The sequence below is a fragment of the Asterias rubens genome, chromosome 19 (genome assembly GCF_902459465.1).
Source record: "Asterias rubens chromosome 19, eAstRub1.3, whole genome shotgun sequence".
NCBI lineage: Eukaryota > Metazoa > Echinodermata > Asteroidea > Forcipulatida > Asteriidae > Asterias > Asterias rubens.
In genome coordinates, this window is record NC_047080.1 from 4,400,668 (window position 1) to 4,427,285 (window position 26,618).

General features: G+C 39.0%; 1 protein-coding gene across 1 annotated transcript in view; it reads right to left on the reverse strand.

The window, feature by feature from the left end:
- The window catches only part of LOC117303313 (gamma-aminobutyric acid type B receptor subunit 2-like), a 58,417-nt gene that overhangs the window by 15,440 nt on the left and 16,359 nt on the right, over nt 1-26,618 (reverse strand). The window contains exons 2-7 of the mRNA XM_033787480.1: nt 9,274-9,432; nt 6,303-6,473; nt 5,494-5,598; nt 4,227-4,292; nt 2,499-2,714; nt 1,375-1,617 (exon numbers count right to left, since the gene is read on the reverse strand). Of these exons, the coding sequence (XP_033643371.1) occupies nt 1,375-1,617; nt 2,499-2,714; nt 4,227-4,292; nt 5,494-5,598; nt 6,303-6,473; nt 9,274-9,432 (960 nt within the window). The remainder of the gene's footprint in view (nt 1-1,374; nt 1,618-2,498; nt 2,715-4,226; nt 4,293-5,493; nt 5,599-6,302; nt 6,474-9,273; nt 9,433-26,618) is intronic.

A 26,618-nucleotide genomic window follows, 5' to 3' on the forward strand; every position in this document is an offset into this window, starting at 1 on the left:
TTTAAGAATATCGTCAGTGTCGCGGGAATCGCTGAGAGAGTTGGAACGCTTTCACCGCGACAGACATTTAACGACTTGTTTCCAAGTGTACAACTTGCCTGGAATAAATAATTTGTCTCTCTCTGGCGGAGTCTGTTGCTATCACCCTGTCAATCGATGCGGTTGTATACTCATCTCATAGATGGGTCGATTGAGTCAATCGCAGGTTTTGTCAGCATTGTATCGCCATGTCCATTACCAGTGAACAACATCATAAAGTCACTATACACAACATTTGTTTTGCTAAGCGATATCTAACAGGGTACCGTTTTTACAATCATCAATCCAACGATATAAATATACCATAAGATAAGTTTTAATTTTATCAAGGATTTCTCCAAATAAATGATTATATTTTTATTTCTATTAAGTTCGCCTATTTATGATACAAGAATAAAATGTTTAAGGATGGAAAACAAATAATTAACCCAGTGGAGCTGAAGTTAGGAATTGATATTTCCTCTTCAAATATTTTAGATTGGAGGATGGAGGGAAACACATGCACCGCAGGGAGGGAGTTCCAAATATATTCAGTACAGGGAATATAGGCTGTTGCATGGCTCTCTTACTACCTAGCTCAACCGGTATCCCTGCAGGTTTGAAATGTTTTAAAAATAACCCCATATATCAACCCTCACACACGGCAACTGTCTGCAATGCTAGGCAATTTGGATGTCAAATTGCACATTAGTATGCAATGCTAGGCAATTTGTGAGTCAAATTGCACATTAGTATGGTAAGCATGTATACGGCGCATCGCCTATTAATGTCACACACTCTCCTGTGTAAAACACACGGGGAGCTCCAACTCCCAACATGGCGCAATTATGGTGATGACGTCACATGAATTGGGTCCATGGGTGATAATTGTGGTAATATTACATTGGCCATCAAGGTTTCTTCCTAAACAAATAGGTTCATAATGAATTGTATTGATTTTTTCATTATAGCTTGTGCACAATAGACCTTTGTTGAGTTGCCACTATCACTGATAGTATTTATTGTACCCAATGGCATTCGAAAAACATATCTTATTTATACAAGATAGAAGTGTAGTGTAGTATATAGACCGACCCATGCGCGCAAACACTGCAGCTGCAATGGCAGCGTCGCCTTTGCGGGGTCGCTGGCAGCGCAATGCAAACGAAGACATTGCCGTCTTCTAACTGTTTTTGTTTTTCTCAACGATTTACACATTATTTTCTTTACAGGACAGCATGACATCGCTGTACAGAACACTGACCATAAAAATGTACAATTGTCACCTCGTACCCAAGTTACGTTGAGGTCAAACCCAGGTCACCATATCACTAAAAACGTCAAACTAAAACTCACCGTGAGCCCAACAAAGTCCACTGAGGCGGCCTTCTCACGGAACACGCCTGCCATCTGCGCATTGTCGTAACTGAAGTCCTCTAGGCGTTTCGGTGGGTCCATCTTTGCTAGAGGTTCGATGGAAGCATTAAGGGCTAATGCAATTGTGATGATCTGGTCGTACGCGTACGAATCACACGCACCGGCTGTAAGCAGTTGATCTTGCAAATACTTGTAGAACTCAAGGTGATTCTTCTTCGGATGCTAATGTTTTTATAACAGACAATATCAATTTTTTTTAAGTTTCTTTGCGAAATGTGGAACGTGAATGAGCTGAATTGTCATTAATAGTATTGATTAATAACAAATAATAACAAATTCCTTTATAGCGCATTTCACAATAACCGTACCAATGCGCTTTTCATGAGTGCCCTGGTCATAGCCTCTCTTAATATTTATGCATGACTTCATAATTCTTACCCAAAATGAGGCTATAGGCGCAAGTTCCCCATCACTTGCAGTGGTTGCGCCCATCCCCTCGTTTGGGCTAGCATTGTGACGTACCTCATGCATAAATATTATGAGAGGCGTATAGGGCCAATAACATCCCTTTTTAATGTTTCTCAGCTCCCTGGGGAGTATACAGCCCTGAGCTGCCTATAAGGCGCTAGTGGCTTTTGCGTACAAAATATCACCCTCTCAGGTACCCATTTACCCCTGAGTGAAGAGAAGCAATTATAGTAAAGTATCTTGCTCAAGGACACAAGTGTCACGACCGGGATTCGAACCCACACTCTGGTGACTGCACCAGAACTTGAATTTGGATGGGATGAAATCACGTGTAGACTCTTAACATTGGTTCTTTGCATGCACTGTCTAGATTTGTGCATGTCTGTCTGTGGCCTGTCATAAGTAAACGTAGTATAATGATTGGTGAAAACATATTCTGGCCTGAGTATTTCTCTGATTCAAATACTTTAGTGAGAAATTTCCTCTTTCTCAAAAGATACTTTATTTCGAAGGGAGCCGTTTCTCACAACGTTTTATATAGCTCTTCATTGCCCGTTTTACGAAGTAAGTTTTTACGCTAACAATTATTTTGAGTATATTACCAAGTATAGTGTCCACGATGCTTTTATTCTTACCACACCATTGAAGTTGATTTGAGACATATTCTGCTGGATTTCGAATCCCCGTATGCTGAGTGAACCCTCTACGACCTTCTCGATCTGTTCGACCTCGCAGGTATCTGCGTTTTTCTCCTTGAGTTTCCGTACTTCTTGCTCCCACCAGCGTGCCGGACTGTACCAACCCAACAGTATCCAGACGTACTTGTCACCGTACATACCTCTACGGTAAGCCTGGGAATCGATCGGACATTAAAGACAGTGGACACTACTGGTAATTGTAATAGACCAGTCTTCTCACTTGGTGTATCTCAACATATGCATGAAATAACAAACCTGTGAAAATTTGAGCTCAATTGGTCGTCGAAGATGCGAGATAATAATGAAAGAAAAAACACCCTTGTCACACGAAGTTGTGTGCGTTTAGATGGTTGATTTCGAGACCTCGAGTTCTAAACTCGAGGTATCGAAATCAAATTCGTGGAAAATTACTTCTTTCTCGAAAACTACGTCACTTCAGAGGGAGCCGTTTCTCACAATGTTTTATACTACCAAACTCTCCCCATTACTCAATACCAAGTGAGGTTTTATGCTGATAACTATTTTGAGTAATTACCAATAGTGTCCACTGCCTTTAAGTTTGAAGGAAAACATCAATTAGCAGTAATAATACACTATAATATTATATACATAAAGCGCACGACTACATCAAGGCACTCCAACATTTAGAACAAAATTAAGGCAGGTTTTAAAATTGTTATAATTCTGTGACCGATTTATATATACCTACGATATCATTTCACGAGTCAGTCATAAGAATAGCCTGAATTCATATAAATTTAAACCACTCTTAGATTCAAACAAAAACCAGGAACTAAATGCCATAGACTTCACTTTGAAGAATATGCCGCTCACGAGATGGATTTAAAAGGTTGTACACTTTGTAGGCCAAGGACATTTGCGGCTGACTGACAAAAAATCAATAACTACACTATTGTAATGATGGTCTTACATCAATAAAAACGCTCGCCGTTTTTCAAAACACAAAATAAAACGAAAAGGGAACTGGTAGAGGCAACCAGAAAGACCCTAACATTTAGAAAGGTAACTAACATAAGCTAATATAAAATTGTCTAAAGGATTTTGGAAAAAAAGAGTTCTGTATTAGAAGTTCTTCACCAGAATGGGATTTCGATGATCGGTTACCATCCTTTATAGGGTCATTCCGTGTCAATTCAACACGCTTGTGGACCTGACCCTCACGGATTTAAATGAAATTCGGTATGCTGATTGGACTCCCTGAGAAATGCCCAAATCCCAAATTTTATGTAATTCGGATCATTATTTTGGGAGACACCTACCGAGATAATATTTACATCATTTTGAAGCTCTTAACATGGCCCACATTTGATAACATAAAATCAAAAAATGTCCACGCACCACCGAAAAAAATAAATACGCAAAAGTTTGACCTTTGACCTTGATTTGCGAAAATGCGTAATTTTTTTTTAAGGCAAGTTTAAGATGTAAGCAACAATATTCTGAAAAATTGTGATGGGCACTCTTACAGTTTTTTTGTTATGATTTTTTGAACATTGTCTTCTATGAACACAAATACAACCATACTATAATTAAAACACGAAATCAATAGGTGTTTTAGTCATGTTGAAGCGTTAATCACAATTGGGAAAAAAGAAAAGACATTTTAACAAGTGAGCTGATTTTTTTGTAGTTTTCAAACCTTACCTCACAAAATACTTTGACTGCCATCTCCTGGTAGAAAGTGGCAAATATAATTCTTGCATCGTGTTTCTGTAAATTATCAAATGCAATAAAGTAATTTGAGAAAGACAAACGGTAAACATGTGGAGTACCATTCAAATAAATAAAATACCACCCATGATTGGTTGCTTTGTTTCCATCAAATTCAACACCATACGTAGCGACTACGCAAGGGGGTGACTTTGTAAGAGGTGACTTTGTAAGGGGTGACTTTGTAAGGGGGTGACTTTGTAAGGGGTGACTTTGTAAGGGGTGACTATGTAAGGGGGTGACTTTGTAAGGGGGTGCCTTTGTAAGGGGGTAACTTTGCCAGGGGCGACGTTGTAAGTCACCCCCTTATAAGTCACCCCTTTCAAAGTCACCCCTCACAAAGTCACCCAATACAAAGTCACCCCCTTACAAAGTCACCCCCTTACAAAGTCACCCCCTAACAAAAGTCACCCCTTAGCAAAGTCGCTCCAGATAGTGTTTGGGTACATTTGAAAGATAAGACTATACTGACAAGGGTTATGAATCTAGGTCGACATCATTGAAGTACTGTATCCGATATTCAATTTAAAGTTGATTACATAGAAAGTGCATCTTGTTATGTATTCAGGAACCGAATGATGGCACCACACCTCACTGCCTTCCAAGCCACCCGAAGTAATTGGGAATTACTCGGTGACCTGGCGGGGTCGATGTAAAGCTGTCCAACAACCTCGCCCTATAACAGGGTAATTGTGTTGATACACTCGCCTGGAGATCGACACCTCTTCCGATCACCTCTACCCCTGGTATTCATCTTCTTCAAGCTTGTTAACTTTCAGGGCGTGTGAAGAATTGGCAAGAAAGGTGATTTAGGCTGCGCTTGAATTAATAGCTTTGGCGGTTGGTAGGGCCGTGTAACACAAGGCAAATTTTACAGGCAACTATGAGGCAACTAACCAATGCATTCTACACGACCACTTCGGTCACTCTTCAAACAATAAAATCCAGTCGCTAAGAAAAAATGTGCGAACATTGCGATGTAAATGGCTTTTCTTCTTGGTGAGAGGTCGATTGGAACTGGTTGGACGTTAACTGCCTCACGTGACACGATCTCTTACAAGGTCAACCACGCTTTCACATATACTTGCCCCTAATCTTTGCGGAACTTATTCAGCCAACCTCTTGATTTTGCAGTAAGTCCCTGTATAACAAATGGAACTTGGTTTGGTGTAGCTGGTATTGATCCTAGTTTGTGTTATACCTCAAGATTGTCGACGTTAGCCCGGGGGTTATCTCCCGTTATAGCTTCCAGAGTTATTATGCTCAGATTATTTGCCGAAAAGAGCCCAACCAGTTCCTCCATTTCCTTGAAAATGACAGAGAAAAAGGAAAGGAAACAGTTAGACTATTGGAAAGAGGAAATACTAATGATAGTATTACAGGCATTTATTGTGCGCTTTAAAACACTGCATTCAAATAAAAAACCAATACCCAAGCTGGTTCCCATTACCCGGTGCCACAACAGGGAATCAAACTCACACTCTGATATAAATAATACAGAACAATAGTCTGGTGCTCTCTGGTTCACCCGGGATTGGAGTTTGGGGTGTCCTGCTGCCTGGCAAAGGGGTACAGGGCACCAGCCTTGCTGTTATCAGGGTGTGACTTTATAGGTCCCAGAGGTTGGACTTGGGTTTCTGGCTTGACATGATTTGATGTTCCTAGGTTTTTCTCCCAGGCCTCGAAATAGCCCACATCACCCACAGCAATGTGAGACTTTCAGGACGCTTGGTGGCAGCAGACTTATCAGGTAAAATCCATCGTTCTCGGTATGTGCGCGTGCTCAGAAGTACGTAAACAATGGAAAATTACCTGGTAAATCTGCTGCCACCTAGCGCCTCAAAGTCTCCCATTGCTATATGCCCTGTGCATTTTCTGTGGTGCCATTTTCAAAGTTCCTATACAAATTTTACATTTTCCTCATAGTAGTAGTACCTCCATTACCAGAGAGAAATTGATGTGCCCCTTCAAGGTCAAGTTCAAGGGCTTCACTCTCTCTCTCTGTCTTACCAATCTAAACAAGTCGAAATTCTCAAAGATGATTGCGGCTTTCTGCCACTGCATCTGCTGCATGAGGACGATCCTGGCGGGGTTGAAGACGCCAGAGCTCGGGTAGATTTGGACCGTCAGTGGATACTTCTCCACGTGGTGCTCATCGGAGACAAACTGTGCGATGCAGACCTGGAGGAATGGTATGAAATTGTAAATTGGTAGAAGTGGCTTCTTATTAAGCGCGCATACATGGAACTTGCATATTAAAGGCAGTGGACACTACTGGTAATTACTCAAAATAATTATTAGCATAAAAACTTACTTTGTAACAAGCAATGGGGAGAAGTGGGTAGTATGAAACATTGTGAAAAACGGTTCTTCTGAAGTGACGTAGTTTTCAAGAAAGAAGTAATTTTCCACGAATTTGATTTCGAGTCCTCAGATTTAGAACTTGAGGTCTCGAAATCAAGCATCTGAAAGCACACAACTTCGTGTGACAAGGTTTTTTTTCTTTCTTTCATTATTATCTCGCAACTCCGAAGACCAATTGAGCTCAAACTTTCATTTTATGCATATGTTGAGATAAACCTAGCGAGAAGACTGGTCCTCGACAAGTCCTCGACAACTACCAATAATGTCCATTGTCTTTTATGTATTGTTTGAAGCTTTGCATGGTGTGGAGAAATATGAAGAAACTATAAGTAGTAAACTTGCGGGTACAACCATGTGTCTGTCCATCACAGAGCACAAGATGATGTAAAATTTCAATGTTTTTTAACGTGGACAATAAATAAATCTAATCTAATGTAATCTAAATCTCTTTTGAGTGAGTGTTAGCTCTGAAAAGAGCCGGTTTGGCCTCTACGTTTCGAACAGTATACCCTGCTCGTCTTCTTAAGGAGAAAAGCATATTACTGACAAAACTAATTTTACATAATATTATGTTTCTCAGAATGCTTCGAAAGCTGCTGTAGGCATCTAGCAAATAATTTTGTATTGACAATAATTTTTGGAGTGATAACCAATCGTGTACCTTATAAAAGGGAAAGTACATGTTTGGTAAGTGTCAAAGACCAGTCTTCTCACTTGGTGTATCCCACATAAGCATAAAATAACAAGCCTGTAAAAATTTGAGCTAAATTGGTCATCGAAGTTGCGAGAAACAGATGAGAGAAAAAACAACCTTGTTGGACGAATGTGTGTGCTTTCAGATTAGAAAAAAATACTTCTAGCTAGAAGTGTTTTATTATTTTGGTGAAAATTTGCCTTTTTTCAAAATCTAGGCTACTTCGGAGGGAGCCATTTCTCACACTGTGTTATAATATCAACAGCTCTCCAATGCTCGTTACAATGTCAGTTTTTAAGTTAATATTGGTTTTGAGTAATTGCCAAACGTGTACCTTCCCTTTAAGCTACCCTTCAACACAAGAACAATGAGGGATCTAAATTTCTCCCGATACCAAACTTGATTGAGTGAGTGTGACTCTGTTGCCACTAAACCTAAAGCGAAGACTTCTTTGAAACCAATGTTTTAGTTTAAGGGCAAATCGACAGGCTCCCCTTAAAGGCAGTGGGCCCCATTGGTGATTACTCAAAATAATTATTGGCATAAAACCCTACTTTGTCACGAGTAATGGGGAGAGCTTGGTGGTACAAAACATTGTGAGAAACGGCTCCCTTTGAAGTGGAGTAGTTTTTCGAGAAAGAAGTAATTTTCCACATATTTGATTTGGAGACCTCAAGTTAAGAACTTGAGGTCTCGAAATCAAGCATCTGAAGGCACACAACTCTGTGTGACAAGGGTGATATTTTCTTTCATAGTTATCTTGCAACTCCGACGACCAATCGAGATCAAATTTTCACAGGTTTGTTATTTTATGCATATGTTGAGATACAGCAAGTAAGAAGACTGGTCTTTGACAATTACCAATAGTGTCCACTGGCTTTAAACCAATAGGACAGACATGTCATGCTATATTCATAGCTAGAGGCAACTTGTACGTCTTACCTTCATTAAACCTAAAGGCCATTTTTATAATTGGATATGTTGCTTTCGGTACTTTGTTGATATTAATGTTAGCAATTTTCAAAATAGACGTATCAAGGATTAAGGGTAGATTTATTGTCTGTTTTCATCGGTTCAGAAATTAAAATTGTTGGTCTAAGCGATATTAAGGTACACAATTAATATCATTTTATGGAATAAATGGCATTTATAGTAAATATGGTAATCAACAGGGATATTTTCCCGTAGGGTGGGATTAAGACAAAGGCGGAAATTTGAGTTTCGTGCCAAGGCCGTGTAAATATGTCAGCTTTTGGCAATGGCTATAGTAAAGTGATGGATTGCTGAACAGTGCAAATGGACTATTTTGTTAACGTTGATGCTGCAGCCAATGGTGAAAGCCGTAGTCAAAGCCGAAGCAAATTGAGACCACGTCTGAATTAAAGGCAGTGGACACTATTGGTAATTACTCAAATAATTATTAGCATAAAGCCTCACATAGTAACGAGTAATGGGGAGCTGTTGGTAGTATACAACATTGTGAGAAACGGCTCCCTCGAAAGTAACGTAGTTTTTGAGAAAGAAGTAATTTTCCACGAATTTGATTTCGAGACCTCAAGTTTAAAATTTGAGTTCTCTAAATCAAGCATCTGAAAGCACACAACTTCGTGTGACAAGAGTGTTTTTTCTGTCATAGTTATCTCGCAACTCCGACGCTCAAATTTTCACAGGTTTGTTATTTTATGCATATGTTGAGATACACCAAGTGGGAAGGCTGGTCTTTGACAATTACCAATAGTGTCCGTTGTCTTTAAGCAACTTCGGTTATTGGTACAGTCACTTGCTGAACTTCGTTTGTGCGATCAGGGCCCAACTGCATAGGGTCGTTTATGCAGGAAAGAGTGCTTTCAAAGAATGTCTGACAAGCCAAAGTATCAGCAGTATACCAGTCACGGATTGTGCATGTCTGGTTCGTAGACTTACCTGAACCAAGTTGTAGCGTTGTACGACCTGATTGAGAGTCTGTCCCGTCCGGGAATAGACGGGTCCCCATGTCATCAAGAACTGGGGTTGGTTATAGATGAAGTCGTAGGTGGCGTGCAGGGAAGGAGCTATGGAAGGATTGCCACTGTCCCCAATTGACTAAGAAAAAATGATGAAATAAAGAGTGGGCGTCAAAGAAAAAGTTAATGATATGATAGTTTAAAGATATTTGAAAAGTACGTGAATGGTCGCTGTTGAGTTATCAAAAAGCAACGGTTATATCCACCTTCAATCTGAAAAGGCCCCTCACAACAGCCTAGAGCGGGATTTGAACATGCGTCCTCCTGTTTAACGTGCAGGCACTTTTTACCAACTGAACGAGATGGATACTGGAGTCTGACAAACCGAGACCGAGGTTCCAGTTTATGCAATAACAAAAACAAACTAATTCGACAACTTTATAAGAAGCTCTGGGCAAACACCGTCTGGGTTTGGGAACATTATATATAACAAGGGAATCCGGTTGGATGAAGGTCCCCAGTTTGAAAGTCCCCAATGGTGTACAAAATCAGAAGCTATTACCAAAGAGTCATGGTACCAACAAAAGAGGGACTACAAGGTACCAGTTTTAGGGTCAATGTCTCGAGATGTACAAAACAAATGGGAGTTGTTGCCAAAAAGTTAAGGCACAAACACCAATGTTTCTGACTGGTTTTTGATTTGTTTTTATTGACGAGGTTGTTACGTCACTTCGTATTTAATTCATTAAAGGCAGTGGACACTAGTGGTAATTACTCAAAACAATTATTAGCATAAAAGTACCATTTTATAACTATGTAAGGGGGAACGCAACAAACATCAAATTAATCAGCTCTTTCTAAAAAGATAATAATAATAATAACAAATGGGTTGGAGAGGGTGTGGAAGGGTTATCTATGTCCCACAATTGGTTGTCGTCTTCTGGAAATGGTGTATGCCGGGGAAATACAAATATTTATATTCAGTGAAAGGAAATGTTTTTGAACAAGAGTCTCTACCGATAGTTTTGTGTGTAAGGGGAAATCTGAAATCATACAAGTAGCCCTGTGTAAACAGACCCGGAGGTGAGAACATTATGACCACACAAAAACCGTTTTGATGGAAAACACATATTATGTGCATCATGAATGTGATGGACAAACACAGACCGGGACGCACTCAACACGTTTTAAAAAAGGCTAGGTAAAGTATTATACAAATATTTCCTTGTAATAAACGGAGAGGCACGTATTAATTGAATCCAAAGCGAAAAACGTACTGTATAAAGTTCTTAATTTAGGGGGGGGGGGGGGTTATAAAGTATAAAGACAAAAGAGTTAAATCTTATATAAAATTGAAGCTTGAAAATAAGCTTTACTCTGAACGTAATTTTGTTTTAAATTATTAATTAATTAACCTTGTGATCTTCATTTGCATATTTAATTAGTAAATCTTAGTAGAGCGCCATATCTCAAGAAGTATACTTCCGGGTCAACCGGAGGTTGGCCCATTTTTTGTTTCAGTTATAGACTCCTTTTACATTTTTACTTTGGAAAACCGTGACCCCATGTTGACCTCTATTTTCGGGTCAACCTGAATTGGGACCAGATCTCAAGACCTATACAACCTATTTCAAACTTGTTCCAGTTTCCGCGACCCCATGTTGACCTCTACTTCCGGGTCAACCGGAAGTGGGACCATATCTCAAGAACTATACAACCGATTTTCAAACTTTTTTTTCAGTTGCACACTCCTTTGTGTTAAATATTAACTTTGAAAAATGTGTCCCCTTGTTGACCTCTACTTCAGGGTCAACCGGAAGTGGAACCATACCTCAAGAACTACACCACGAATGTTCAAACCCTTTTTTACTTAGAAACTCTTTGAGCATTAAGGATTAACCTTAACAAAATTTGGCCCCCATATTGACCTAGCTCTACTTCCAGGTCAACCGGAAGTGGGACAATATCCCAAGAACTTCACAACCTATGTTCAAACCTTTTTTCAGTTATAGCCTAACAGACAATACAGTATCGGGCCAATGGTGGCATGTACCGGCGTCGAGTTTCGATACGGTGCCGTTAATTATGATGATGATATTGAGCCAGAATTGGGCCAGTGCTGGCCTTCTTCCGGTCAAGCGTCATGTCCTTGCTAGTAAAGTGCCCACACTGGGCCAATGTCGGTTTTATAGAGGCAAACTATTTTAGTAAGGACGGAGGTTTGCCTGTCTTGGCCAATATTGGTTTTGTGCGGCACACCGTTTCGGCAAAATGATGAACCTTTAATGGGACAATGCTGGTTTTGTAGCGGTGCACCATTTTGGGAAAGTGGTAGAAAACCTGCAGTGGTCCAATACTGGTTTTGTGGCACACCATTTGGGAAAACAGGCAGAAAACCTCTCATTGAGCCAATACTGGTTTTGTAGCTGCACACCATTTTTGTCAAAATGGTGTCATATAGAAAACCTTTTCGGGGCCAATCATGCCAATACTGGCTTTGGCAAAACGGTAAAGAAATATGTTCTAATTATTAAACCGACTTGATATTTAAAAAGGAATTAGCCCATGCAAGTTATTGAAGCTGGGGTGGATTTCACAAAGAGTTAAGACTAGTCTTATCTCGAGTTAGGAAGAGTTAATCGTCCTACCTTAGGACTAGCCATACGTTTCTTATATCTCCAAGGACTATGTCCTAAGTTAGGACTAGGCCTAACTCTCTGTGAAATCGACCCCTGATGGTACCGGCATTTTGAGAAACCGAATACAAAATTCTAAAATGTATACCTCCTTTATTATTTTATTGGTTTTTACATAGCATTTTTAATTTGATTTATTCATTGCTGCTGTTTTTTCATTTTTTATGATTTGTGTTTATCATGGACAACTACACTTTATTGTAATGAACTTTTTTATTGCAAAGTAATTTCATTTAAATTTAATACAGTTGATATACTTTTTGCATAGAAAAAGTTTTCTATGCCATTTTGTCAAAATGGCGTGGCGCTAAAAAAAAAGTATTGGCCCAGAAAAGATTGTCTATGGTGCAGCTACAAAACCAGTGTTGGCACAATAGAGGTTTTCTACCATTTTGCCAAAATGGTGTGCTGCCAACAAACCAGTAGATAGATGACAGAAAGTAAAACTTTCATTGTCAGACGAAAATTCAACCAGCATTTTAACTCGTAAGTTTTTATTAATAAAACAAAAATGCAAAAAGTATATCAAATATATTAAATTTAAATGAAATTACTTTGCAATAAAAAAGTTCATTACAATAAAGTGTAATTGTCCATGATAAACACAAAACATAAAAAATGAAAAAACAGCAGCAATGAATAAATCAATTAAAAATGCTATGTAAAAACCAATAAAATAATAAAGGAGGTATACAGTTTAGAATTTTGTTTTATTAATAGTATTCGGTTTCTCAAAATGCCGGTGGGTCAATTTCACAGAGAGTTAGGCCTAGTCCTAACTTAGGACATAGTCCTTGGAGATATAAGAAACGTATGGCTAGTCCTAAGGTAGGACGATTAACTCTTCCTAACTCGAGATAAGACTAGTCTTAACTCTTTGTGAAATCCACCCTAGCTTCAATAACTTGCATGGGCTAATTCCTTTTTAAATATCAAGTCGGTTTAGTAATTAGAACATATTTCTTTACCGTTTTGCCAAAGCCAGTATTGGCATGATTGGCCCCGAAAAGGTTTTCTATATGACACCATTTTGACAGCTACAAAACCAGTATTGGCTCAATGAGAGGTTATCTGCCTGTTTTCCCAAATGGTGTGCCACACAACCAGTATTGGACCACTGCAGGTTTTCTACCACTTTCCCAAAATGGTGCACCGCTACAAAACCAGCATTGGCCCATTAAAGGTTCATAATTTTGCCGAAACGGTGTGCCGCACAAAACCAATATTGGCCAAGACAAGCAAACCTCCGTCCTAACTAAAATAGTTTGCCTCTATAAAACCGACATTGGCCCAGTGTGGGCACTTTACTAGCAAGGACATGAAGATCACCGATGATTAAATGCCTCTTTCGCGTTCCATAACTTATGACGTTTTGAGAGTGATTACGTAACAGGGCTTTTCGCAAATCTCGCAGAAAAGCTGTGGATAAGGGCATACAAAATGACTGTTTTTTTTTACACAATTTAAACCTATTTATAATCATATGACTCGATTTCCTTATTCATCGAAAACAGTTTAAGTGGAATTCAGCAAAGTTCACGACTTGACATTTTCGTTCCAGCAGGTCTTTAAAGACATTGGACACTATTGGTAATTGTCTAAGACAGTCTTCTCACTTGGTGTAATAACAAACCTGTGAAAATTTGAGCTCAATCGGTCGTTGAAGTTGTGAGATAATAATGAAAGAAAAACACCCTCGTCACACGAAGTTGTGTGCTTTCAGATGCTTGATTTCGAGACCTCAAACTCTAAATTTGAGGTCTCGAAATCAATTTTGTGGAAAATTGCTTCTTTCTCGAAAACTACGTCACTTCAGAGGGAGCCGTTTCTCACAATGTTTTATACCATCAGCCTCTCCCTATTACCCACTACCAAGTAAGGTTTTATGCTAACAATTGTTTTGAGTAATTACCAATAGTGTCCACTGCCTTTAATGAATTAAATACGAAGTGACGTAACAACCTCGTCAATAAAAACAAATTAAAAACCAGTCAGAAACACAAACAAACACACTGAATTTCAAGCGAGGTTGATTCAGTTTCCGTTTTGGACGGACTTGTCCGAAGCCGAGACCGCGAATGCATTATTTGTTAAGTGCCTTAACTGCGCTACGGCCGTTAATAGCGAATTACAAAACAATGCGCAATTATGACCAGGATGATGGGCAGGGTGTCTGCAAAGTGCTCGCCGGCCTTGTGTCACTATTAGACAACATGCGACAAATCATCAATAACTGGAAGACAAAAATCGTTAAATGGTACCAATACGGCAAACTTCGTTTCTGCAATGAGTGGTTTTCATTAAAGTAAACGTTTTATTAGAACGAAGGACTCGGTTGACAATGCAAGTCAAATAGACGAAATATTGAATGATTTTTTATATTGTATTTGTAATTATAAGTTTGATTTAATTGATTTATTTATTACTGTTGTACTTTTAGTTGATTATTTTGATTCTAGTTATGCAAAACTGCACTTTTTGTGCTTGGTATCCTACTTATCTTTGCTCAGCAGAAAGGTGTCAAGTCGTACACTTTGCTGGAGTTATTTTAAACTGTTTTCAATCAACAAGGAAATCGAGTCATATGACTATAAACAGATGTTAATTGTGTAAAAAAAAATACCCTTATCCAGCACTTTTCTGAAAGATTCGCAAATAGCTCCATTACGTAATCACTCATGTTACGTCATAGTAGGGGCTCCAATTTGTATAGCCGCTTTGTTGCAGCGTGGAGGTATAAACAAGGCAAACTCCCTGACATGACGTCAAAGCATTGTCATTTTTGACGCGCGCCGTCAACCGTTAGTGTTTTTAGTTTTTCAAATCTTGAGGTTGGGGCCTGTTTTTTTATTTGATAATTGAGAAAAATACAGGAGTGTACACATCTCAAAATTACATTAAAATTGCGAACAAACACATTATAAACAACTTAAAATACCATTTCTGTTATAAACATTCCGCTCCAGTAGCTGTTTGAGCATAATTCTTTATGAAATTTAGCCGTGGATAGCTGAGCACGCCGGTGTCGCATGCAATAATGTCCTCTATGCAATACTATCCGGAGGACATTACTGCGTATGCAATAATGTCTGCCAGACGGTTTTGCATATGCAGCCGTGTCCACCCGGACGCTGCTGCATAAAGCAGTTGTGTCCGCCCGGACACATTTGCATATGCAGTTGTGTCCGCCCCGTGCAAAACCGTCCTGGCAGTAAATTAAACGCTTGAATGTCAACGGAACACGTTCGCCATTTTTTACAAGGTAAGTGCATGTCATGAATGACATGGGATGTTGGGTATTCGCTGCAATCATTAAATATGTGAATATTCATGCTGAATAGGTTCAGTGCATGCACGCTCGCTTACGCGCGCACATACAACTGTATACATGTACAGTCATGTGCGTGTCCGCCGGATGGTTTTTGCATAGCCCCGGACACGATTGCATATGCAAAATTGCCGGAGCAGACATTATTGCATGGCGGACACAATTGCATCTGACACCGGCTATACCTAAGACCGTGACACCAGTAGCCATATGGCTTGGTTGGACAAAGCCCATACACAACAGTCAGGACGTGCCCTTTGGTTTTTATTTTCTCCCTCCCGCGACGCAGATTTCTTTTATACGGCCCCCCGGTCACGATCTCATATTGAGCAGGTCTGCGTTTCACTACATACATCACAGAGTTATCCATATAACAAAAATTACGTTCCCTCATAATGAAATCATCCAAAACCGAAATCTTGTTAAGGAATTACCCACTGTGAAATAGAGAAAGGAATACTGACCGTATGAAATAGTATTATTTCATCAACTTTAAGAAGAAAAAAAGCAGTGCAAATACACTTTAACATTCAGACAGAGTTGTTTTGACCTATTTTTATTCTTTATCGTAGGATAATGGCAACCGGGAGCCGCGTCCAACAAACTGTCAGCTATACTGGTTAGTATTTTGCTTAGCATGAAATTTCTTCCTCGATAAAAACAGGATTACCAACCAAATTTCCATTTGTTGCATATTGCTTGTTACTGGTGTTCAGCTGTTGTTTGCCATTACTCGTCACAAAGAAAGGTTTTATGCTAATAATTATTTTGAGTCACTACCAATAGAGTCCACTGCCTTTAAAGGAAAACAACGCAACTTCGAGTTTGTGCGGATCGTTATATTCTTTTAAAACATGTTTCTAACCATATATGCTGACTAAAAACACCCACAACAGTGCCTTATATAACTGTAAAGGCAGTGGACACTATTGGTAATTACTCAAAATAACTATTTGCATAAAACCTTTCTTTGTGACAAGTAATGGCGAGAGGTTGGTGGTATAAAACATTGTGAGAAACAGCTCCCTCTGAAGTTCCATAGTTTTGGAGAAAGAAGTAATTTTCCACGAATTTGATTTCGAGACTCTCGAAATCAACCATCTAAACGCACACAACTTCGTGTGACAAGGGTGTTTTCTTCTTTCATTATTATCTCGCAACTTTGATGACCGATTGAGCACAAATTTTCACCGGTTTGTTATTTTCTGCAAATGTTGAGATACACCAACTGTGAAGGCTAGTCTTTAACAATTACCAATAGTGTCCACTGCCTTTAAGCCAACGTGTGATTTTGTCAAGTCTGTTAATATGGCTTAGTCCCATCCCATCGATTAGTGGAGAAAATGCTAGAACCAGATCTTTAAAAAATTTAACCTCCGCGTTAATGCTATATCAGCCACCAAGGTTTACCAAACTCTAACCACACACAACCACAATCAAAACAAGAATTCCTAATACGAACTGAAGAATTTCGAGTGAATACTTCAATCGTCTTGAATTATATACCAAAATCGACTTTTAGATTAAATTTGATGAACAATCCGATTAAATCTTATTCAAGTATTAGGGTCACATACGGTTCCCGATGAACGCACTAGTGTTGAGTGTCGATCTGCCTTTAAAGACACTGGACACTATTGGTAATTGTCAAAGACCAGCCTTCACAGTTGGTGGTTCTCAACATATGCGTAAAATAACAAACCTGTGAAAATTTGAACATGATTGGTCGTCGAAGTTGCAAGATAATAATAGAAGAAAAACAACCCTTGTCCCACGAGGTTGTTTGCTTTAAGATGCTTTAATTCAAGATCTCAGCTGAGGTCTCCAAATCAATTCAAATATTTTACTGAGAATTACTTCTTTTCTCAAAAACTACGTTACTTCTTATAGGGAGCCGTTTCTTACAATGTTTTATACTATGAACAGCTTTCCATTGCTTGTTACCAAGTAAACTTTTATGCTTACAATTATGTTGAGTAATTACCAAAAGAGTCCAGTGCCTTTAAATACTCTTCTGGGATACATTATCAGTCCTTGTCATAAGGCCACAAGAATGGGATAACTAGATTAAAATCAAATAAGAGACAGAACAAGACGTCTCTCTATAAACTTCTAAATCACGGCTGGCCGTGATACGAATTCCCAAGAAGATGCGACTTCTTTGTCTGTGTCACAGGTTGACCAGTACTTATTCAGGTCAATTATGAAGATTTTGATTAACAATAATAGATAAATATTTGTACCAAGGGCATTGTTATACAACGGTTGCTAAAGCGCTGAGAACAACACTTATAAAGAGGAGTAGTACAAGTAGAGTGATCTGAAGATAAAACCAGATGGGATTTGAGTTTGAATTGCTGAGAAGTATACGACTGTATGAGTGGTTATGACTCGTAGTTATGTACAACATAGACTGGTCTCCTGTCTTTAAAGACAGGTATTGGTCTTACAGAACCAGTGATTTAATTGGATAAAAGTGCAGTGACGTATTAGCGTCCCTTGGGCCTATCTATGTTTTAATTGGTCCGCGGTGATTTTTGGCAGCGAGTCGTCTGCGAGCTGCAGCAGCGTGCATTTGTTTTATATACACACACAGTGTACGTCAAGGTTCTGTACACCATTATGTCTTACTGGATAGTTTAATGCTGGCGTCCCATGTAAACCACTTCGTATCAGTTCAAGTGACAAATCAAATGCTTATGAAAATGACAAGCTAACAGGTCATGGTGGCATGTCACTGAAAAGGTTATAAGGGTAAATTCTGATTATAAACACCGGTAACTATTTTACGTGACAAAAAAACAATTGTTTAAATATTATTTTGTAGAACTTGTTTAGATCCAAGACCCCAAGTCTAATTGTATTTTGAAGTTTGAGCCCAAGAACTACACACTGCAAAATAGAGCAAACAATAGTAATTTTGAACATAATTTCCGTGAGTGATCCATGCCTCGCGAGAAGAAAAAGCTTAATTCAAATAAATGACCATGAACGAATATATAATTTAAGCAGATACCACTTCTAATTGAGCTACAGCACGGAAGCGCTTGTGAGTGGATTTCTCGGGAGAGAATTGACAACTTAATTTCACATCATCAGCCTTGGGGAGAGACTATATTGTATAACAAAAGTCAATTTGGAAATGAAAAAGTCATTGTATGGAGGCTACCAACACGAAGCGGAGAGACAAGTAGTTATACACACAGTTAATTGACAAATGGAAAAACGGCATTGTATGTTAGGCTACGTCTTGGTGCGCAAGCAATCTAACAGGAATTACTCTCCTGGCTTAAACATTATTTTTCTTTATCTGGGATGTGAACTGAATTTCCAAAAAGTGTTGACAACAAGACAATTAAGATGTTAAAATGATCAGTTTTATTCGACTTGACAGACAGGGGACAGTCAGAGCGGGTTAAAAGACTCTGGAGGCCGGGTAAGTTGACACAAAGGGGACACCACAAAACCCAAACAGTTTAGTTCTTTATACCTGTGATTTGAGACATAACTGCCGACAAGGGTTGACGATATAATATTGCAAGAAAATGAAGATGTTTTAAAGGATTTGGGTACTTTTTCAAAATGTCCACAGATTTACATTAAACTTACAGGGTTTGAAGATAATGATAGTGGAAAGCTTCCCTTCAAATATTACTAACTAAGGTTGTGTAGTTTTTGAGAAATGAGTCAAACAAATCACACAATAATTTTCGTCTCATGAGACCAAAATTATTTTAGCATGTAAAATCCCCTGAACCAGTTATGATATTATACCAAAACCATAGCATAACTGGTTAATACGTTTTCACATGCTAAAACTGAGACGAAAATTATTACTTTTACTCATTTCTAAAAAACTACAGCACCTGACTCGGTAAGTAAAATTTCAAGGGAATCTTTTTACTATCATAATCTTCAAACTGTGTAAGTTTAATGTTAATCTGTGGACATTGTGTTTTTTGTTAGGAAAAAGTACATATACCCTTATAGGCATATGAGGCCAGGGGAAACCACACACCTAAACATTTTTTGGATTTTGGTATTTTGTCAGCAGTATGACTAATGTAATTTTCCCTAACAGACGGCATGGTGGACAACAGCTCCTTTTGGTTTTGTACACGCTTTCCAACTGGGTGTTGAATCTAGTGATTTTGACTGATCGAAACATTGGACCGTTTTTTTTCAGAATCACACCATAATGCACAACAAAGATGTTCACATGGTGTTACCGCAAACCTCTCTCAGTTATAACACTTCTTCCATTCTTAGTTTCAAATCCTACTTTAAAAACAAAACGTTACCGAACAAACAAAAAGCTAAAACAAATTTGATCGCCACTTTTACGAACATCAAACGCTGTGACGTCCGCCGCTAAAACAAGAACATGTACGGCATTAATTCGCCACTTGGCGAGGACAGTCACGAAGCCGCTGGGAAAAACAACTAATATACCCCGAGATCGGTTCGTCCCCCTAAAAAAATTCCTCCATTGGTCACGGAATCATTAAACACGCAAAAACAAAAAGTCATATTCATAACAATCAGGAGATACTAATTCTGATGGTGCATGGAGTTACACATAAACGATGCGCTAGTGGGACACGTTTCGGTGGTAACTGTGAGTATTTCTGCCTCTTACGTGTATTTTCTACGATTGTTAATTGATGGTATTTTCGAAGAGAACACGCGATGGCGGGTAATTTGATTATAAGAACCCTTTCCTTTCTTCAACTGAAACGTTTAATGATGCAGCCACATCTAATGTGAACAACCAGTTACCAGTGCAATGATATTGTTTGATATCATAAATGGTGGTTCCTATATGGGGAATACATTAGTGGCATTCCTTCAGAACTCTGGGTAATTTGCACACAAAAAGGTAGTGATATTCAATTTGCAATATTGCAAGAAGTAGGTCTAAATGAAAGGACCATTGCAAAGGTTTGCGTCACAAGACACAAAAAGTAATGTATGAAATGCACAAAGTGTGTAAATTCGGCACAACAGACCATTGCTTCTTTCTAATACATACAAATGGTATTTTCAAACTACCTTTTCTAATGATAAACTATCAGTTTTCAGTGTTCCGACGCAAAACTAAACGTTTGGGTGTTCCCCAACCCAAACATTTTCTCTTCATGCCCCACCCCTTTACGGACAGGAGACGCACCGATCGAACAGCGGTCTATAGTCGTAGGTCCTACTCAGTAATCCAACCAGCCAACATCAACGCTCCTCCCGGGGCCTGTCATTCAATTTGTCCCCCTAACGTTGGCCGCCAGGGACGCGCTGAATTTGATTCTCCGTCGTTGGAGAATTCAATCTGCTGCAACTAACGAAAAACCGCTGTTTTGTCCTTAAAGGAACATTACAGAATTGTTGTTGCTAACAAAACAGTTGACTATAAGCACTTTATGTAATCCACCATCAACATAAACTGAAAAACATGTATAAGAAGTTTAAGATCGATCGGCAATCTGGGTCACGAGAAAATAGTGACAAAAACGAACACACATTTTGCATGATATCGACTCAAACAAATTACAAAACTCGGTATAATTTCTAAGTCATAGTTTTGTTTTATTTTTGTCTCCTTAAACATGACATTTCAGAAATATTTCAGAGAATGTTTTCTACTATTATCATTATTATTAGCCGTTTGTAATTTGTATATTAAATATTAGATCTTAGACGAGTGATCGAAAAAAGTACGCCATCAACGCGACTCGTCCATCGGACCCCCCCCCCAGTACAGTAATGGTGGGTCTCGGACTCGCGTAGTTGCGCATATTACTGTGTCCGGTCCTAGTTTTAGCATCATGCACACCCTATAAATAGCCAATTACCAATATATCCATGCCTTTAAGAAGAATTGATTCCCAGGGTTAGGATAACATGAGAGAGAGAAAAAAGGGAAGAAATGAGAACAACAAAACCTCACGATTTTCGGTGTTTCCTCATTCGTGAAACGTAATCACGTTCCCTATTATCAAACGGTTCGATGCACGAATGTTTTAACAATGCCTCCCGGCTTTTATGAAACAGAACGATCTTTTATACTTCGTGACTCGGACACGAGCGACACTTAAACACAAATGCAACACAATTTTTTAAAAAGAGACCCTTTCTGCATAATTATGTTTTTTTTCTTCTCTCTAAACAGACTCGTCCATTAAAAATAGAAAGTTACATTGTAAAAGATATACGATTGTGTTGAATGAAGAGTGACTGTAATTTCAGGGAACTATTATTGGCATGACCATCTTTTTATTGTGAACTACTGAACAAGAGCAAGGGCGCAATAACAAAAATTGAGGGAGGGGGTGCAAGCCATTTGTTTATTATTTATTTATATTTTGTTTTCCCTGAGGAAATCTTTCAGCGAGAGCACTGAATTTCAAAGGTGCCTTGCATTAAAACATCCAATAAAAATATATACAATAAAAACACTGGACAAATATAATTAAATATCATTATAAACCACAAGGGAAACTGACTGGGTAAATTTTGAAATGATTTTTGGGGTTGAACAAAGAATTGACTAGAGTGGGATTCGAGCCAACGACCTAATCCGGTTGGTTCGAATCCCACTCTAGTCAATTCTTTGTTCAACCTCAAAAATCATTTCAAAAATAATTAAAGTTACACAAACGAAAAGCCATCAAGCCCTTTTTGTGAAGTCGAATATTTGACACCGAACAGTGCCGTGTTAGTTCACGACGAAAACCGTGCAATTTCAAGGCATATTTGTGTTGATTAATATTATCAAATTTAAAAATATCCTTCTTACCATACTAATATTATATAGGATTTGAGGCATTGCATATGGAGGTATCAACAGTACATTTGGTTTGCGGTAACACCATGTGTGTATCTACTTGCCAGGTAGAGTTTGTTCTTAGAGAACTGTCTTGCTTTATCCTACTGCCGCGGAGTAGATAATCGGGGGTTCGGGAGACTTCTTAGTTCTGAAAGGAACTTTCCAGCTTTTAACTATTACCAGGGCGGATTGTATAGAAAATAGACTTGTACTACTACTTTAGCTTATAGGATCCTGACGATGCCTTGAGCAAGCTGGTCGAAACGTTGAGACCAATTCAGAACTGACTCCGCGGCAGTACAGTTAAAAGCTTACAGTCATAATAATGCCAGTTAATCATCACACCTCTTGCCTTAAAACTCGCCAGGTGTTGCATAATACCTGTTACCATTGCCTGGTTTCATTGCGTTCCTTGCAAAGCAAAAGCTTTAAACCTTTCCATCTTGTTGCAAAGACCTTTTATAAAAATAAAGTCCAAAACGGAAGCGGAAAGGACAATTAACCTGATCTAAGACTGATCTTTTAGCTGCGACTCAATCTTAATTGATGAGCATCTTGTGGTGTCACGATACAAATCACTAAGATGTAGTGACAACTCATGCATCTTAAGATGAATCTTTGCACTTTGAGAAATCGCGCTCCGATCGTGCCCAGAATAATTGGTTTACTTGAACTGCACGCTACAGTCCTTGTACTCGAGTACACACTGCAAAATCTGTCACATACCGAAAAAGGGATCAACATTTCAACCGGATAGTTTTTCTAGGTGAGGGCTTCACTTACTATCTCACCAGAAGCACGTTGCCACTACTCCTGGGGCCCAAGCAGGGTTACCCCGTCACAGTCTGTAAGGTAGGTCAAACCAATGCCACCAGGGGAAAGTTGCCACCTACTCCTGGGGCTGAAACAGGGTTACCCCCTTCCCAGTCCGTAAGGATGTATAGGCATGGGTATCATATGAGCCATGGTTGGTGGAGCAGAATGCACTAGTCCGTACGGTACCAATGCCACAGGGGAAAGTTGCCACCTGCTCCTGGGGCTGAAACAGGGTTACCCCCTTCCCAGTCCGTACGGATGTAGGCATGGGTATCATAGGAGCCATGGTTGGTGGAGCAGAATGCACTAGTCCGTACGGTACCAATGCCATAGGGGAAAGTTGCCACCTGCTCCTGGGGCTGAAACAGGGTTACCCCCTTCCCAGTCCGTAAGGAGGTAGGCAATGGGTATCATCAATTAGGAGCCTGGTTGGTGGAGCAGAATGCACTACTGTCCCAACTGTTTACGAAGCTAGATGGTTAAGGTGCTCAAGGATGTCATGACCGGAGGTCGAACCCACAGTGTTTAAATAACACAAATTTATGCTAAACACATTAGTGTTAATTTAACACCATTTGCTAGTTTTGATTCTCCTGAGTATCTATTATGTGCAGCAACACCAATGGTGTAAATTTTAACACACAGTTTTTGCAGTGAACTTGGCAAACCTTAGGCTACAATGACACTCAACTGAAACGTATGGCTATACTTGACTACAACACGGTAGTGTGACAGCGCGCCAACAAAAGTTCAATCACAGAAACAACAAAAACATCCTTTTACAATTAATTTAAAAGCGCGCGCAATAAAACATCGACCTGTAGTTTAAAAGTGATTGATCAACCCACCACCATGCTGCCGCACTATACCAAAATTGTTGAGATTATATCAAGCGGATGATTAGAATTGATGATATCGATTAAGAGAAAGACATAGCAATCAAATAAGAGATACAATCTCTAAAATTGCTTGGGTAGCCGACCCGGCGGCAATTCTTTTTCTTTTGCCATCCTCAAAAATTGTCCTGATTTCGTTTAAATGAATCCCTTGTTTATCGATTTAGAAAAAGAAAAAAAAATCTCAATTGAAAAACACTACGACAGTGACAGATTCGTAGGGCATGAAAAATGCGACCCAGCGTACATATGCTTGAGTATCACGATTACGGAAGGGGGACAAATCAAATGGGAGCCCCCGTCCGTGCGTGGGATTGCTGTCCGGGTATCTTGGCCTACTTCTTCAGGGATGGCAAATAGGTTATTACCTGGGCTCAATTGCATTCATAGAGCTGCGTCAGTCCTAAAGGTAGCTGAGCACAAATGCTTACCAGCTTAAGGTTAACAGCTTAACCACAATGTCACATGTACAAGTTGTGACTGGTATCCTGCTCAATTCCTGCTTAGCAAGACAACAGTTAAGCACTATTTTTTGCTTAAGCAGTTGTATGAAATTGGCCCCCTGGTGTACACGCATGAGCGAGAAGTCGAGAGATCTCACCCCAATGCAGTCACTCTAGTCTTAATGTATACGAGGAGGAAAGACACCGCATGCCAATCTATTTTTTAATGACCATCCTACATGGGGATATTAACTTCCTCACAAACAGATTGTTACAGAAGTGCACATTCGCCAAGGTTTTGTCCCCTTCCACTTATGTCCGCGTCCTTGAGGCTATCAGTAATAGCGTGGTTTTAAACATGCCTACTTTGTAATTGGGTCTTTCTAGGTGAATTTATCTAACCACAGTGTTACAGCGCTGAAGAACGACACTTCCTTTAAAGGCACTGGACACCTTTGGTCCTGGGGGAAACTCTGCAGACATGTAGCCGTTATTTATTATTTTCCAGTAAAACAAAATCAAATCAATTTTGTTTTATGGGGGAAACAGCTTTTCCCAATGTGTCATATTACAAAAAAAGTAAGTAGTATTTTTCAGTAGGACAAAAATCATATTAAGTTCATTTTAGAGAGGGAAAATGCTATTCTCAATATGTCTGATAACAAAAAGGAATAACTAATATGTATCATTGAAGTCGGAAAGTGTATTTGGATGTACCAATTATTAGACCCTACGGAACTTATAAATCTTGCAGCGGAAAAGCATTAAGTCTTGACCATGTTGTCCATTAAGAGCAAGGTGGTCAATTGTCCCCAAGGCAATTTCATTTCGAGGGTGCTGTCTTCAGATATTGAGGAGTGTAACAATTCTAATATGTCTTGGATTTGGAGATGAGGTATCTGTTGCCTAATGTGATGGTTAAGTTCAGCAAATGCTTTTTCATTTTACAAGATGAGTTAAAGGCACTGGACACTATTGGTTATTACTCAAAATAATAACGGGTAATGCAGAGCTGTTGGTAGTATTGAACATTGTTAAAGGTGGATCCATCTGAAGTAACGTATAGTTTTTTTTAGAATAAGTTAATTTTACACCCAAATAACAAAATAATAAGTATTTTGTTATGCATCTAAAAGCAGATAAACTATTTAAAGGGTGTTTTTTTTTTCATTAATATTCTCTTGCAAATTCGACGACCATTTTAGCCCCAAATGGTGATGGGATACTTCAAGTGAGAATACCACTTTTTATACCAGTCTTCGACAATAACCAAACGTGACCAGTGACTTTAAGTTGGCTGGAGGCGCGGTCACACTTAGACCAAGTTGAGGAAGAGGTTATGCCTGTAGCCGTGCATTAGGACGGCACTGATACCATCAGAGGCTCAATCCAAAACAAGGTCATGAACTGGCCACAAGAAACAAAAATACACGGGTTATTCCTGGTTGTGTCAAAACACATCAGTTATATGGGATTTCTAATATAAAATTTTGAAAGTCATGTTAACAAGTGTAATCTAGTAAGAGTCATGTTAACAAGTGTAATCTAGCAAAGGTAATCAATGAAAAGTTAGGTTTGGGAATGTGTATTCCCTTCTTTATCAAAATATCCGCTTACAAGGAGATGGTTCACTTATTATACTGCGCTAAAATACAAAGTAACTGGACAATTCTTTTAATTTAATTGGTTAAAAGTCATTTAAACTGCCTGGGCATTTATTGGGTACAATGTATTGTTTTTTATTTGTATGTCACAGCAACAAATGTAAAAACTGATTTAGAAGTTGTTAAAAAAAGTTTTAAATGTCACAAAGTATCACAGTATTATCGAACAAAATAAGTAAAGACGGTAACCCACCGTGAATTTTGTAAAATACCACCGCTGCCACCGATTTGTGGCATCTATTAAACATATCCAACCGCTGCCACCAGTTTACGACTTAAACGTTTGGTGTTTTCACTGTTGCATATTGTGTGCATAATCTATCTCATTCTGCTGCGCTCCATAAACGTACAAGCTTACATTACTCGTTACAAGATGGTAACCACCGTGACTGATTTCGTAAGATCCCCCGCTGCAACCAATTAGTGATATATATTTTAAACATATCCCACCGCTGCCACCAGTTGACAACTTAATTGTTTGTTGTTTTCACTGTTGCAAATGAATATTTGTGTACACTTGTATCTACCTCGACCTGCTGCGCTCCATTAACGTGTATGTAAACTGAACCAATTCATGTTCTTCCACGGACTTCCACGGAGTGTTCCAGAATTACACTTGACCGACATCTACACTTTAAAATAGCCGTATTCATTTAACACAC